The 17,577-nt window shown below is 36.7% G+C and overlaps 1 protein-coding gene and 1 pseudogene across 1 annotated transcript; one reads left to right on the top strand and one right to left on the bottom strand.

Moving 5' to 3' along the window:
• The first annotated feature begins 607 nt into the window (after positions 1–607).
• LOC140863570 (endo-1,4-beta-xylanase 1-like) lies at positions 608–5,285 on the top strand (annotated as a pseudogene).
• A 289-nt stretch (positions 5,286–5,574) lies between these two features.
• On the bottom strand, positions 5,575–7,891 carry LOC140864870 (probable pectinesterase/pectinesterase inhibitor 51). The gene is made up of 2 exons (XM_073269263.1): positions 6,652–7,891; positions 5,575–6,443 (listed from the first exon to the last, which is right to left on the bottom strand). The coding sequence occupies exons 1-2, from the start codon at positions 7,727–7,729 to the stop codon at positions 5,755–5,757; spliced, it is 1,767 nt and encodes a 588-aa protein (XP_073125364.1). The 5' UTR covers positions 7,730–7,891; the 3' UTR covers positions 5,575–5,754.
• Between the last annotated feature and the right edge of the window lie 9,686 nt (positions 7,892–17,577).

The following is a 17,577-nucleotide window of genomic DNA, read 5'->3' as shown; positions in this document are numbered from 1 at the left end:
CCTCATACTTTTAAATTTTTTAAGACAAAAAATAATAATTATTCATTTATAAAATTAAAAAATAATTTATAAGAAAAAATAGGTAGTTGAAATAATGCATTATTTTATAATTTTATTCTCATTATTATTTTTTAGAATGAATTTAGGAATATGATGACAACCATTAAATTATTGTATTCAATGGGTAAAATAATAATAATAATAATAATAATAATAATAATAATAATAATAATAATAAATGCATCAATTAACCTAATAATTCTATAATTTTCAAGATAAAAAGTCATTATTACCCATAAATATTAATATTAAAAATTAAAATTAAAATGATTCACTTAAAACATAATCCACAAGAGCTTTTTTGCTTATTAATTTACCTCATACTTTTAAATTTTTTAATTCATTTATAAAATTAAAAAAATAGTTTATAAGAAAAAATAAGTACATTAGCATGAACTCAACCTTATTTCTTTTAAATAGTTATTGTTAAAAAAATATTATGTTAAATATATTTAATTGTTTATTGATCGAACAAGCTTCAAATTGAAGCGTTGAAGCTAATAGTAAACACCAAGAAAGGTATAATAAATTGATCAAAGCAAACTAACCTGTCAAAATCTCTTATTTCAATTCAAGCGTACAATCAAACCTCAATCTGCAATCCGAAGCATCGATAATCATCCCCACTAACTTATCTGCGAATGACAAATTGGATTCTTGGGAATTAGATTTTGTTACTTTAATCCCACAACGGAACCAGATTATGGCCATATTTTGTTGGGAGTGCAGACACAGCAAATGTCATCAAGAAGGCAGCATTTTGATTGGTGGGTTTCTATGGTCCGTGCTTGCCTTAAACTTCACTTGAAAATTCACTTAGGTATATAATGGGCAAGTTCTTCAATTGCTGCCTCAAGAATCGAGCTTTGAATCGTAGACTCAAGAATCGAGCTTTGAATCTATTTAAACGTGTGCTTTTCTACAAATTTATGGGAAGTACACGAAATTTTTTGAAACCCATGTGAGATTTCTTTAATGTAGACTCTTTTCATTTGATCAATTGTGTTTTTCCTCTTCAGGGATCAAGAGATAATATGGAGATGCCATCCACTAGCAATGCCAATAATAACTTTAAGTCCGAGGTAAAAAAGTTGTTTTTTTTTATTGATGGTTTTATTTATTTGATTATTGCGACTTTATTGGACGTATTTAGTTCATCTTGACTTTCACTGATTTAGTTTTACAAGAAGATGTAATCCTGAGCCTTTTATACTTGACTGAGTTGGCCTTATTTGTTTAATTATTTTATTATCTCTTTCCCTTTTCAATTATACATATTCCCTTGCTTGTTTTGCTTTGGCGATATCAGTTCTTGGTGTGTGAGCTTGATATCAACTGGAAAACTCTGGGATTTGTATGGTCAAATTTCGAAATGTTTGATAGGAAATTCCAACTTGTGGAGCATTACAAGTTCTTTTGCTCTGAAATCATAATATTGCAAATGTGGTGTTTGATGAGGGTCATGAGACAGTTGATTCATTTTGAAGCCTACAAGTTGTCTTAAAGTTAGAAAATTATGGAGCTTTCTTGTTTGAAATGGTGTGAAGTGATAATTCTGAAGTTTTATTTTTGTCATTGTATTGCAGCTTCATCATTATTTTTTGTTCATCAAACGGAGTGAATTTACATAACTATTTGTTTCGTTCACTTAACAAATTGCTATTACCTTAAACGAGCTTGTCTCACTTTCATGAAACAAATTCGAATTTCCAGCAGAATTTGAATGAGGGATTGAAGGATCCAATCAGCACACCTGCAACCAATATCATACATAACCATGATTTTTCAGAAGGACTTCATTTATGGCATCCTAATTGCTGCGATGCCTTTGTTGTTTCGTCAGAATCTGGTTACCCTGAAGGATTATCAACTAAGTTAAGCGGCAGTTTTGCCGTTGTCACAAACCGGAAAGAATGTTGGCAAGGCTTGGAGTAAGACATCATCAGCAGAGTTTCTGCAGGATCTAACTACACGGTTTGTGCTTGGGTTGGAATATCAGGGGCTGTTCAAGGTGTTGCTGATGTGTTGGCCACTCTGAAGCTAGAAAATCAGGATTCATCAGTTAGTTATTCGTTTATTGGAAGGTACATTTTTCTCTTTTTGGATTTATTCTTGCTTGAGGAAGCTATTCCCAATTTGCATCCGCATGGTGAACCCTGGAAATGTGTTCAATTTCATGTATTTGTATTTTCTTTAATTTTTCAAGATATAATGTTTGCCCCCAGTTTCCCACTCTTTTAGACTTTTGGTGCATTATTAGTGTAGTTTTATATATTGGTTCCACCCCTGACTTTTGCAGAACTTCTGCTTCAACTGAACGATGGGAGAAGGTCGAAGGTACATTTTGCCTCTCAACAATGCCTCAGAGGGTTACATTTTACTTGGAAGGGCCTTCATCTGGCATTGACCTACTCGTAAGATCTGTACAGGTCTCCTGCCCCAGTTCCAATCAATGTGAGGTATTTTTGTGCCCAAGTAACACATCCTCATGCAGCTTTGTAGCTATTTCTGAAAATAATCATCATTCTTGCAGTTGGAAAATGAGAAGTAAAATAAAGAATATGTTTGTAAACTTTCGTTGCTTGTAATTTTTTTTGACGTGGTCTTGTTTGTTTGCATCGCATAGAGTCAAAGCACTGGATCTTTGTCAGACGGTGATGAGAACATCATACAAAACCCGACATTTGATGATGGTCTAAATAATTGGTCTGGAAGAGGCTGTCAGATTGTAGTGTATGATTCTATGGCTGATGGGAAAGTTCTTCCCATATCTGGAAAGTTCTTTGCGTCCACGGCAGATCGAACTCAGAACTGGAATGGGATTCAACAAGAGATTACTGGGAGAGTGCAGCGGAAGCTTGCGTATGAGGTTGTGGCTAAAGTTCGAATATTAGGGATCACCAGTGCAAATGTTAGAGCCACACTGTGGGTTCAGGCAGCAAATCTCCCCGAAAAGTATATAGGGATTGGCAGGTTAGTTTTATCTTATCTTATTTTGTAGTTGAGATGGTTTTCTTTAAACATGATAGAAAATGGTTATGTAGGTGTATTTTGAATTTAATATCATTTATCATGATACTGAACTACCATCACAATGTGATGCATTCAAGTATACTAAATGATTTTATGAATCTATTTTTTATGTAGTGTGCAGGCAACGGACAAAGACTGGGTGCAGCTGCAAGGAAAATTTCTTCTAAACGGTGTTCCTTCACGAGTTATTATTTTTTTAGAAGGACCGCATCCTGGCACCGATATCCTCCTCAATAATATAATAGTAATGCACGCTGCCAAAACCCCGCCTGCATCTCCACCAGTCACCGAGGTTGTTGAATTAGTAATTCAAACTGCCTGAAATATTTGCTTCAGCTGCTTATTTTCTTAAGCTAAATTTCGATTAATATTTTTTTTTTCCAGAATGTTGCTTATGGGGTCAATATTATTGTGAACAGCAGCCTTAGTGACAGCACCAACGGATGGTTTCCCCTTGGAAATTGCATGCTTAGCGTTGGAAATGGTTCACCACATATTCTTCCTCCCATGGCTAGAGATTCTCTTGAAGCCCATGAGCCTTTAAGTGGTCGCTACATTCTTGTAACCGTACTCAAACATGGATGGGCCCCGCTCAGATGATAACAGATAAAATTAAACTATATGTGACATATCAAGTGTCAGCTTGGATTCGAATAGGCGCTGGGATAACTAGACCACAGAATGTTAACGTTGCTCTTGGTGTGGACAGTCAATGGGTAAATGGTGGCCAAGTTGAGATTAGTGATGATAAATGGCATGAAATTGGTGGATCTTTTAGAATTGAAAAGCAACCAGAAAAAGTTATGGTTTATGTCCAAGGTCCTGATGCTGGTATCGATTTGATGGTGGCCGGACTTCAAATCTTTCCTGTTGATAGACACCTGAGATTTAAACACTTGAAAACACTAACTGACAAGGTAAGTGGTGAATGCCTGGTTCCCTATGCTCAATTATTGTAAGCAAAGTAAGATTTGCTTTCCTAAATACATGTTTTATCATGCAGATACGCAAGCGTGATGTTACCTTAAAGTTTATTGCATCTGAATCGAGCTCTCTGGTTGGTGCCTTCGTGAAAATCAGACAGACAAAACAGTTTCCCCATTAGATCATGTATGGAGAGATCAAACACCGAAAACGAAGATTTTGTTGATTTCTTTTCCAAAAACTTTAATTGGGCCGTCTTTGTAAACGAGTTGAAGTGGTACTGGACCGAGCCGCAGAGAGGAAACTTGAACTACAAAGATCTGATGATATGCTCAACTTTTGTTAAAGCCAGAACATTCAACTTCGTGGGCACTGCATTTTTTGGGAAGTAGAGGATGCAGTTCAATTGTGGATACGTTCTTTGTGCAAAGACGATATGATGTCAGCTGTTCAGAACCGTCTAACCAGTCTTCTGAACCGATACAAGGGTAAATTCAAGCACTATGACGTGAACAATGAAATGCTGCATGGTTCCTTCTTCCAAGATCATTTAGGAAAAGATATCAGAGCCAACATGTTCAAGATTGCAAATCAACTTGACCCCTCTGCTACCCTTTTTGTTAATGACTACCACATCGAAGATGGCTGTGATACACGATCATCCCCAGAGAAATACATTCAACACATTCTTGACCTTCAAGAACAAGGAGCACCTGTTGGAGGAATAGGCCTACAGGGGCACATAGGGAATCCAATCGGTTCCATCGTTTGTTCCGCACTCGATAAGTTGGGTATTCTTCGCCTACCAATCTGGTTCACAGAAGTCGACATCTCTTCAGACAATGAGTATGTTAGAGCTGATGACTTGGAAGTCATGCTTCGAGAGGCGTATGCTCACCCTGCAGTTGAGGGCGTGATGTTCTAGGGGTTTTGGGAGCTGTTTATGAGCCGTACCAATGGTCACTTAGTGAACTCGGAAGGGGACGTTAATGAAGCTGGTAAAAGGTATCTTGCACTTAAGCAAGAATGGCTGACTCGTGCTCATGGGCATGTAAATGAACAGGGTGAATTCGAGTTCAGAGGATTTCACGGTTCATATGAAGTCGAGCTCGTTTCAGTTTCTCGGAAGAAACTGGCGTCTGAAACATTTGTGGTTGATCAAGGTCTAGATCCAGTTGTAATACCCGTAAATTTATAGTCTGTCCAAATAGATAATGATGATTATACAAATGAAACAATGTGTTGGTGACTTGTGGAAATATGATGGTGATTATACAATGGTTGTTTCTTGAATTATTTTCTAAGCTCTTGAGTTCTTGTTATCTTCACATGCATCTATGAAATTTTACTTGATATTAAAACTCTTGTGCTGACAAACAATATATTGTCATGTAATATCCAGTTAATCGAGTTCAACGTAAATTTAATATATGTGTTCGTCTCGAATTCAATAATCTATTTGCAAAAATCCAAAATATTACAAAAATTCTCTTAACTATATTACTATAAAAATAATATAGCTTCACTAATCATACTTCAATATCCGTAAGAATCGTATGATCCAAAGTTTACTCTGATCCCACTTCGTTCAATTACCAAGAATGAATTAATCTTGTTCTTTTTCCAGCTTCTCAACAGTTTCAACAAATTTTGTACCCAAATTTCAAAGTAAGTATGTTTCAAGCTGTGTGTTACTTCAGCACTATATCATGATCTACATTCTACAGGCTTTGCTGATCAAGAAGACGACGCAGGAACCCACTGATCCCCTTGAATGAAACTCTGGAGCGAGTACGAATCTACATGCTTGGCCGGAATTATACTACTCCAATTAACACGTTTCGATGTATCGGATCCAGTCCCAGTATTCTCAAACTCCCCATAATACAGCGTATTCAACGCGAAATCGCCACTCCAAGGCATCCATCCATCCACCGCGATGAGAGCCTCCAGCTGACATCGGACGAACACCGTCCTAGAATACTCCTTCCATGGCCTGCCGAGGTAATTCTTGTGCACGCTGGGTTTACTGTAGTACAAAGCCATGTATGCATCGGTGCCATTGACGACACAGTTCTGGAAAACGAAGCCCGTGGACTGACCGGGGTCGATCCTGCCATGCGCCGTTACAGCATTGTTCTCGCCTTTTTCGGGTGTGAGTTGCCGGGGGGCGACCAGGATGAGGCAGTCTTGGAAGAATGCAGCTGATTGTCCGAATATGAAGTCGATATTGCCTTGGATACGGCATGATTTGAAGTATTGGCGAAGTGAGTGTGCGTAGAGGGTGTCTTGATTGCCGATGAATTCGCAGTTTTCGAGGATGGAGAGGTCGCTGTCCGATCGGAATGCTACCGCCTGATGAGCATCGGGGCCTGCTGTGTTTTGGATTGTGAGATTAGCTGCCATGAATCCATCGCCCAGAACTCCTGCATGCATATAGCACTTCGCAAGTTATTCAGACTGTTTTCGTCGAATACCATTAGCAATATTCAGCGAGACATGGCTGCGGATTCCACATCATAAATAACTAAAATATATTTATTTCAAAATTAAAATAAAATAAATAGAGATTTATTTTTTTTTTTCTCAATAAAAAACAAAAATTCTTAAATCAACATGTGACCTCAGTCTTACCAACGGTGGCGGATTCATAGGTGGTCATCCCTGCCTGGCCTACATTCATGGAACCTGAAATTACCGTTTTGCCCATCCCATCTCCGACGAACACCACGTTCTTCTTCTCCAATGGAACCCGAACTGTCTCCACGTAAACCCCTTCCTTGATCCATATCACGAACCGTTTACCCGACCTGGATTCATCGGGTACCGCATTCACCGCATCCTGAACCGCTTTGTAGTCACACGCGCCGCCGCCTACCCCCTTGCATACCGTCACATCCGCCTTCAGCCCAGGCGGCACCCCGCCAACAAAACCGGAGCCCGTGGAGCCAGACCCGGTTACCCAGAACCCGTCGCGCTCCGTCTTGGGCGGGGACCAAGACTCCGTTTGGTCCCCGAAAGCGTCGTAATTCGCGAGCATTGCCAGCGCATTGCTGGTGGACACGATCAACGAAGAATTCAAGAACTCCATGGTGGGCTGGACCAGGGCCGTGTCGGTGTCGTTGGCGTACAGCTTGAGCCCCGACCAGCATCCGTATTGGTACGCCAACGCCGCGCTAACCCATGCACGCGCGTCCTTAATGCTGCCACCCTCCAACGCGCCGCCCGTCAGGTTCAAACGGTAATCCGAGTAACGCAGGATATCCAGGCAAGTAGTGGCCGCATAGGTCCTGTTCTGGTTCCCAACGGACGCGTCCAGGATATTCTGAACCATCCCCCGACCCGTATCCAGGTTCCGGGACGCGACCTTCACGGCGGATCGAACGACATCCGAAACCGCGGCCTTCGCCGGGACCGTATTGGAATGCGACACCCATGCTTGGCAAGTTTGCGGGTCACGCGAGGCCTTGCAGGCCTCCCGAATGACGAGTACATTATCCGAGCCGTCTCCGGTGGACGACGGCTGGTGGTTGCGCTGGCGGGCGGCGGCGGAGAAGGTGAAGAACATGAGAGGTAACAGAATGGCGACAGAAATGACAACTGCCATTGCAATGATGCAGAGTTTGTTGGATCCCTGCTGAGATTTCTTGTTGGCCGCGAAGGAGGTGGGTGAAGTAGGGGGTGAGTTGGCATATTTTTGGTACTGCATCATCGTGGAAATTTAACGAAGATTATAGCAACGAAAGATTCTGAAAACAACGTGCCAAAGCAAGGATTAACGTTGTTAATTTGGTCTGATTTAGGAGAAGAATAGTTTTGATCGGTTTCATGTGATGTGATTTTGGTTTGGAGGGGATGGAAATGGGTATGGGCAATTGAATTGTATTGTATTGTATTGTGTTTGAATTTGGCAGTTTGTGTGTGTGACGACTAATATTTATGAGTTGTGTGGTGGTTGGGTTGCTTTAATTAAATGCCTCCATATTAATAATTAATAAACAAAAAAGAAAAAAATTAAAAATTAAAAATTACCATGAATTAAATCAATGAATGATATAATATCTCATTTCATAAGAATAATAATATTATAGAAACTATGTTGTTATTTTTAAATCATAAGTGCACGTGTTCTCGGATTTGTATGGGATTTTATAATTACACAATATGTATCCGGCCCCAAAAGTTTTACTATTTAGAATAAATATTCATTGATTGCATGTTTTACATAGTTAATGAAATATATTAAATAATATATTGGATTGAAGAAAACATAAGTCGTGGAGAAAGAAAGAAATTGATAAAGACCGAAGAATCTTGATTCTTACAAGCCATGTGCATCTAGGAGTACACCATATATATGTAATATTAATTACGTGTTTCATAAAAATCAGAATGAAGTATTTTTTTTAAAAAAACTAAAATAAAAGTGGTTTATTTTTAAAATTGAAATGACAGGAAAGAAAATAAAATATAAAAAAAATATTATTTCAATAAAATAAAATCATTTAGTTATATATATATATATTTTTTTTGTATAAAATGGACGTTTTAGAAAAATTCAAAACTACACCACGACTTTATATATTCATTATTTTGTACAAATATTGATTAATGTAATCAATTACTTAAATTCTTATAATAAAATTGTATTCATACAAAATATGGTTTTTAATAATAAAAAATAAAGGACATGCCTTCGTTAGGGCGAACAAAATAATACAATTGAGGTTAAGAGAGGTTAAAATAAGGGCAAATTATTTTAAAATTCCCGAACCCAAACATTTCTTTTTCTTAACTTTCTACACTCAAATTTCTTTGTTTCAACTCCCTAGTGGTCCCCAAATTTGTCTTAACAAAGTGTTTAGCATTTAATCCTTTGTACGTGGCATTGTTTTACCTATCGAACTCGTTCAGGCCAAGCAGAACTATCGGTTACGCAAGGTTTCCAGCCGATATACTCTGAATTAGGGTCCAACATACTTCCGTAAGATGAATTAAATTCAAATACCTCTTTGACCATAGTATCGTCGGGTCATACCTGCCGAGTTTTACGAAGTGCTCCTCACACTCCAACCACGCAGTCGCAACAGATGGTTTCTGCACAAGCTCCTTCAACGACACCCAGCACAGCCTTAATTCATTTTCTACCTTAAGGCGTATGGTATATGAATTTAATTATAAAATATGAGCATGAAAGAACAAGAGACTTTAGAAAAATTATTCAGACATAATATTATTACATAAATCAACTCCTTTGAAGAGGAGAAGACAACTTGTTTAGCTACTCATAGTAGCTTTGTTCTTGAAATACATAAACAGAAAACTTATTACAATAGAAAGAGAAATATTACAACAATTTATTTGTAAGAAAACTGAAGGGAATGCTCGATGTCTTTAGCTTCTTTGAACGCTTGTATTTATAGCTGAGGTTCCACTCGTTTCACCGGGAAACTTCAAGAAATCTTACAGCTATTTTGTCTTGTCCTTTTATGTCATTATTAATGGCATCTTTAGCTAGTGGATGAGTCATCCGTTATCCACCTTGTCCTGTTATGCCATTATTGATGGCATCTTTTGGTGGAGGAGTCACATGCTGTCCTTTTTCTTTTGGCTCTATCTTTCTCACATGCCTTTTTTTATTGTTGTCGGGGAATCTTCTGCTTTTGCAGTGGTCCCCTGAAAAAACGCATCTTTGGTGGTCCCTGTCCACCTTTGCTTGTCTCGGAAAATTCTTTTTGATTCGTTCGGGGTCTGAAGTTTTTTTTGAATTCTGGCTCCTTCTGGTTTGGACATTCTGGGCAGATGTTTTCTGACCATCTTCCGATATGAGCCATGTTACAAAATTTTTGGCGAGTCTCTTTACTCCCCGACAGCTTGTTGTTCCACAAAAAGTTTCTCTTCTTTTCGAAGAGTTCTTCCGCAAAAGCCGTAGTTTTTTCTGTCATTGTGTTTAACAGGAATGATCCGTTCACAGAATTCTGATAAAATTTGAACGAAAACTTGACCTTGTCCATCTCGGTGAGACAAACCCAAATACCCCATGCCCTTCTGGTTGAAATTTCATCTTCTCCAAAAGTGGACACTAATGGTATTTCTTCAGATAGGGGATCCTTGATGAATTTTTGATTATTTATGTCAGGTCTCCTCAGCTTGATGAAATGAAAGGGCTCGTGTGATCCTTTCCCGGTTGGTTCTGGAGCTGCACTAAAGAAATATAATTCAAGCACATCTCCTCTGGACAAATGGTCGTTATTTGCCCATGTTTCTTGGACTGCTTCCTGAATCCATTTTGGTAACTGTGATATCTCCGGAAATCTTGGTGACGTTGTATAAACTGAGGCCAAAGCCCCAAATTCATACCAGAGCTTTACATCCTTAGGATTGACATTATTTTTTAGCCAAACCCTTGGATATATCCCTGCTACATCAACCCTGCAAGTGTTAGGGTTAATTTCACTTCTTGTACTTAATTTCTCCCACCTCTGTTGATAAACCTGAAATGGAGAAATAATAGCTGGGTTAGTATCGATCTTAGATTTGCCCTTGTCTGTGTTGGGCCTAAGATTGATCTCTTCCTCTTTTACCCAGAGGCGAAGGGTTGACTTGATGAGTTATCCTCATCAATTATTGCTTCATCCAAATCATCAAAGGCTGATGATAGATTCACACTCGTTTCTTGAGTTTTAGATCCCTCAACATCTTATTTTACAACCGGTGGTTGTATTTCTTGTTTTTGTAAAACCAGTGGTTTTAGCATATCTTGTTTATGAGAAATCAATGGTTTCTCTATAGCCTTCACAATTGGCCCTTGAATAGTAGCCCAAAGTTGTGTTTGAGCCTGCATACATCCTGTAATTCGATTAGATACTTTGATCTGATCAGCTTGTTGTAACCTGCCGGCCATTTCAGCATTAATGGCTAACTGGTTGAACTCGGTTTGAAGCAACCCAAGGTGTTCCCTGAGATGCCTCTGCATTTTCATGATGGAATCCACGTCACTGCCTTCCATCTCTTGTTAAGAAATCTGCAAGAATATTTTCATGAGATTTAATAATAACAATATCAAAAATATAATTTTGACATAATGCTTGTCATCTTAATAACCTAGCTTTCTCAGGTCTAGATTCAATCTTATTTCTTAGGAAAGCTTTTACCTGGGTGTTATCAACCTTGAGTGTGAATTTTTTAGCAAGTAAAAATAATGGCCATTTTTCGAAAGCCCTTTTAACTGCATCAAATTTCTTCTCGTTGATATTCCATCTGATGGCCTCTGATTCTGAAAAAAGACCGCTACAGTATCTGCATGGTATTTCTCCATCTGGGTGATCTTGGTAAGGACTGCTGCCCACCATTCGTCACTGGCATCCGTGAATAACACCAGATCATCTTCATCTACGGGTATAGCCATTTTTGGGAGATTCTTACATATCTCCTTTAATTGGTTTACCCCTTTAGTATGGTCATCGGTCCATATAAACTTAGCATCCTTTTTTATCAAAGGACTGAACACCTTTCTGTACATTGCTAGGTTGTTAATGAACATCCCTGCAAAATTAACTACTCCAAGAAAAATCTGGAGTTGGTTTACGTCTTTAAGTTTATCTGAAAAATTCTTTACCTTTTCCACAATATGGGGTTGTAGAATTATTCCGGATTCATCAATCTCAATACCAAGGAATTCAATTTTCCTTGTTGCTATGACTGCTTTCTTTTCAGATAAGACCAATCCCTCTTGTTTGCAAATTTTAGAGAAAGTCTCTAAATGTTTAACGTGTTCGTCGATGTTTTTTGATGCTATAAGAATATCATCAATATAAACAAACATAAAGTTGAAATAATCCTTAAAAAGGTTATCCATCTTTCTTTGAAATATCTGGGGTGCATTAGCCAATCACATAGGCATAACTTCCCAAATATAGTGTCCTTGTGAAGTAGAGAAGACTGTGAATTTCTTACTGCCTTCTTCCATTCTTATCTGGTAGAATCCAGACTTACAATCAAATTTTGAGAACACTCTAGCATTTTGTACACAGCTAATTAGATGTTCTCTACTGGGTATTAAGTACCCATCAAACTCCAGGATTTTATTAATACCTTGGTAATTAATAACTAACCTGAGTTTTCCTCTTTTTATTTCACCATGATTTCTGACCAGAAATCCTGGGCTGCTATATGGTGAAACTGCTTCTTTGATTAGACCAAGGTCCAAATGTTCCTTGATAATCATTCTCATATCCCTTTGATCTGTTAAGTTCATCGGGATAGGCTTATATCTGACGAATTCATACTCTTTGCCTTCCTTTAGAGTAAGTCTGGCTTTGAGTTGATTTCTATCCCACCATGTCAAAGGATGTTCGTTATAACTTTCTTTGAGCCTCTTTTTGACATCTTCAAGGGATACCTTATTTTCTAATTCTATATCTCTGTGATGTAGAGTTACCTTGAGAAGCTCCATATCCTCTGTTTGGAGCTCTTGTTCTGTTGTTATTTTCAACATGGTTTCTCCAAACCTTCTTGGATCTTTCATTTTTGGGTAAAAAAGTTGTCCTTTATCACCACGCTGACTGCGAAATATTATCGGCAATTGTCGATAAAAAGCAACCTTGAGTCTTTGAACGATAATTTTATGATCACAAATTGTAGTGAACATAAGCCTTCTTGACTCATTGTCTTGTGTGTACTTCTTAAACATTTGTAAGAAGTTATTTTCCAACAGGATATCAGCTCCTGTATCATGGAAATAGATTGGTGGTGTTTTTACCTTGTACCAAGGTGTCTGACCTGCTCCTCCCATAAGGATCTCTGCTTGTTTTATTCCTTTACAAAGAATTAAAATTCTTCTAGAGAAATCTCGTCCATCAATTTTTGGTAATTCTTCTTCATATTTTTCAGGGAAGACTCCTCTTTTTGCTGTACAAATTCCTGCTCCCGAATCAATATAAGCTGCAAAGTATTCAACCTTATATTGTTCATACAACATCCCTATCGGAATGTATATAGAGAATGGACTTGTTGTCATTTTTTAAAGGGATTACTAAATGGCCCTGCCATTTTTAACAGCATATGTTGTAACTCAGTAATTCGATTAAGACTATTCGCCTTTAGTCTTCCTAAGGCTTCAGAAGGTAGAGTATGGTTACTCCTTTCTACCTCTTCAATGCGTTCTAGTAAATCATGTTCATGACTTACTAATTTCAACAATTGCTTCTTCCTCTGTTTGTAAACAGAGTTTTCGAATCTGATTAAGGGATTGTTCCTTATCCAATTCTCTTGGTTTTCCATTTCGTAGAATTCTTATTGAATCCTCCAAGTCTTTTCTTTTTCCATGAACTCTATTCCTTTTTCAAGGCGTTTCCATGATTTATGGTCCTCCAGAAACTCTAGGCCAAGAATGAGCTGATCCACTTCTTTTCCTGGAATTCCACAGATTTGAACTTCCAATTCTCCAATATTTATCAATCCTTGGTAAGTTCCTTTTTCCTGTTGTTCCAAATAGTAAATCGAGTTACAAGGGAACTGGTTCCGATGACTTGTAATTTCGAATACTATTTTTACTTCTTTCCATCCTTCTCGAGATCTAAGTTTTCCTATTATAGAAAACTCTTTTTCTTCTGGTGGAATTTCTTGAATAGGAGATTTGTCCCATCTCCTACTTATCATTCGGTTTCCTTGGAAAGATAACCTTCGAGGTTCTATTTTAAGATCTCTGTATAGAACCGGTTTGTCTTGAATTTGAATGTCTGTTTCCTGAATTAAAGGAAACTCGATTCTTTCTGGGTATATCGCATGAGCAACTTTCCCAAAGATCTCTGGAATTTCAATGAACTCATTTCTAATAAATAATTCAGAATGGTGAGTATTAGAAAGAGCATATGAAATTTGATATGTAATAGAATATGACCTATTACCTTCCTTCATTAGTCTTTTTTTCTTAAAGTTTTGATGCAACGTCAAGGCTCGACTAAAGTCCCTGTCAGCTAAATTGTAGGCTATTCTTGGATAAATAACTCCTACAATTTTTCCTGCACAAAGATTTCCTGAGATAACCCAGGACAGCATCTTGAATATTCCCCATTCTTTTATCGCATACTACAATATCTATAGGTGAATCTATTCCTTCTTTAAAAGTTGTCTTAATCATTATTTGGATTGCTCCAATATGAATCCAAGACATCGTCCTTGCTACCTCACTTTTCAACTTTTGCAATTCCTCTCTTATTTCTTCAAAAGGAATTAACTACATCTCTATTTGATTACTTGTTAACTCCATGGGGATTGCCATTTCCCTTCTGAATACTTTGTAAATCAATTATGTCTTCTTTGTCTAAGCCCTAGGTTGCCTAAGACTCTTTCTACTTGTCCTGCCGAAAATCCCTGGTACTTTTGTAACGTTGGATTTTCTCTCATAATCCTTTGGACCATATTATGAGATATCGTGGTTTGGCTAAAGAATCCAGCCAAACTTTCATGTGTTTCCTGCCGAAATACTTCTTCTTTATTCTGATTCTGATTCTGATTCTGATTCATCCTCAGAATCTTCTTGACTAAACAATATCTCTTCTTCGTATATGCTTTCATCTGAGGGGATATCCTCAAATTGATATACTTGGACTAGATCTTGAAAGAAGACCGCATCATCCATATCTGGTGTTGCTTCAAAGAGTTTAACTCCTTTTTTCTCGTTTTCTGGACAATTTGTAGATATATGTCCTCTTGCTCCACATGTCCAGCAGTTGCAATCCTTGAAACTTTCACTTGCTCTTGTATGAGTTCTTCTGAAAGTTCTTCTTGATGGTGTTCTTTCCCTGCTTTGTGATGAGCTTGTTACTGGAGATGTTCTTGTAGGTCCACTTCTTCTTCCTGATCTATAAGATCTGACCTTTTGTTTGGACCAAAATGTTCTTGGTTTCCAAGAACTTCTCATTCTTTTATTATAGGGATTATTTCTGAATTTTTTTCTTTTAAATCCCTGTGATATGTTTCCAATGATCTTTGGAAGATCATTTTCTCTACAACATAAAGGTGTACGTTTATCTATACCCCTTATTTTGTTGTAGTTTTTTTGTAATGCTGCCATATGGCACCATTCTGCCAATTTTTTTTTCAAAAAGGACGCACGTCTTGCCAATGTATCAAGATGACCTGTAACGTATTCTTTAATCAGCATTTCTCTCCAGGGACTTGGCATTTTTGCGAAAAATAGCTGAATAGCTACATTTTCCTCGACTCCTGAATTCCATCTGTATTTGGTAAATAACATAATGTATTAATCAACTAAAGAGATATCATGTAACTCGAGATTATACAGAGCTTGAGTATATCTTCTCTTTTTCTCTGTATCTTTATTATTGAAATAGTCTACCCCTATGAATTGTGCTTTAAATAGGGTGGTCATTCTTTCTCCAATCTCGCTGAGGGATTCTCCTGCTAAAATTGATTCCTTCGTATCTGGCATAGTCATCTCCCATGCAATCTTGACAGATCCCATTAGACTCATTTCTAGAAGTTTAATGAATCCTTCATTATTGAGATCTAATGTCCCTGCTGCAATTCTCATAGCTGACGTCCAATCATCTATAAGATCTTCTTTGTTTTTGAATTCCAAAACATCAAGGTTTAACATAACCCCGTAAGGATGTATTGGATCTAAAACAGTTTTTAAGGAGTTTGATGGAGTGGGATTTTACTCCTTCTTGATCTGGTTCCTGCTGGATATGAATTTTCTCCAACTTGGAACTCACTATGTGGTTCTTCTGTTCACCCTCAGGGGAATTCATTTTTAGATCTACTACTTTGAGATTCGCAAAAGAATCCGCAAGATCTTGTAGATCCTCGAGATTTAATCTTTCTAAAGTAGTAATCAGATAGTGTTTTTCTCTGATACTGCTTTTATAAGATTAATCATCCTTTCATCATCAGTTAAAGGTTTTTGAACCATTTTGGTTTTATCTTTCTGATGTAACAAAGGTTCAGTACCAAACGAGAGTGGTAACCTTCCTCCTTTATTTTTCTAGAACCAGAAGTGTGTTCTAGATTTATGATTTTATTTTGAAGATCCTTTAGAGTTCCAAGAATTTCTTCTTGTTTCTTAAGGATTTCTTCAATTTGCCGAGGTATTTCATACAGCTGATTGCTGTAATATTGTACCGTCTTTTGAATTTCTCTAAGATCTCCGGAAAGTTTAGAGGAATCTGGGGTAATCTCTAAAAATTTAGAGTTAGAGATCATCTTTCTTACTCCCTTCAAAATTAAGAGCATTAATCACAACCTGTTGTAAGTAATCTATTATGAGTAGATTAACTTGTTTATAGGATTTTATATGAATAAAATCCTCTTGATTCAAACCTTCGTTTGAAGTCATCTTTTGTAGAAAATCTTCTCCTCAATAAAGAAAAGTATGAATTAACGAATAATATAAAGTCTGAATAATTAACCTAAGGCTTTGATACCATTTCTGCGGATGATTCAAGTACCATAATTGAGCACAAAAATAGCATAAATGAAGTACATAAATGCATAAATTGGGTACAAGAATTAAACATTGGATTTGACCAAGTTTGGTGGTCCTAGGGAGTTTTAGGAAAGAATTTTTATTGTAGGGATTTATAAAAAAGTTAGGTTTGGGTTTAGGGATTTATTCACAATTCACTCTTAAAATAATGTGTACTTCCTTTACTTATTCATAAGACAACAATAATTTTTTAAAAAAAATATTACACCAAAACACAACAATTAAGTAAAAATAACCTTAAATCCCACTCTAATTAAACTCCACAAACTGGGGGGAAAAAACCTAAGTAAAAGATGATAGATCTAGCCTTTAATTAAACTTAAAGAAAATTTTCTTTAAAATATGGGAAAATTGTTTTTTCGGCTCTGTATGTTTGTCACTTTGCGATATATTTCGGTCCTGTATATTTTCAGATTTCAGTTTTAGTCCGCTATCTTTATTTTTTGAAAATTTAGTTTTTTTTCGACGTGAAGCTGATGTAGCACAAATGCAGTGCTAATGTGGAGTTGACATTTATAGTGTTACGGAAGAATTTTCAAAGAAAAAGAACCGAAATTGCCAAAAAAAAAAACGAACCATGCAGGACTAAAACTGAAATATAAAACATAGAAGATCAAAATCACAAAGTGACAAAATTACATAACTGAAATTGCAATTTTCTCAAAAAAAAAATGTCACTTAGATTCTTTGAAATTGAACCCCTAATCAACACAAATAATACAAAGAAATAAAAGAAAAGTGAAATCACATGTGACGAAAATTTGGATTTAGGATTCGTTACATGTATTAGGTCAAATAAATAGGATTAAATAAAAATTTAAGAAGAAAATTTATTTAATTTTTCATTATTATATTCTTTTTATAAGAAAAATTAGCATATATTACTCAATAATATTCATTCGTAAAATAAATAACATGATATTTTACTCAATATCCATTCGTAAATAACAATGAATAATAAAAAAAAATCAGCATATATTACTAAATATCCATACGTAAAATAACTAACAAATAATAATATTTTTATAGTGAAAAATAATACTTTGAAG

Source organism: Henckelia pumila, chromosome 4 (genome assembly GCF_033568475.1).
Source record: "Henckelia pumila isolate YLH828 chromosome 4, ASM3356847v2, whole genome shotgun sequence".
NCBI classification, from domain to species: Eukaryota; Viridiplantae; Streptophyta; class Magnoliopsida; order Lamiales; family Gesneriaceae; genus Henckelia; species Henckelia pumila.
Note: the sequence above shows the minus strand (reverse complement) of the source record. Positions and strands in the feature narration are given on the sequence as shown.

What these genes read in the sequence shown, in the direction of transcription:
- LOC140864870 (XM_073269263.1), bottom strand. Translation starts at nt 7,729, where the DNA reads ATGATGCAGTACCAAAAATATGCCAACTCACCCCCTACTTCACCCACC. An exon ending in CTATGAATCCGCCACCGTTG is followed by an intron (nt 6,444 to 6,651) that starts GTAAGACTGAGG and finishes ATATGCATGCAG; the next exon opens with GAGTTCTGGGCGATGGATTC.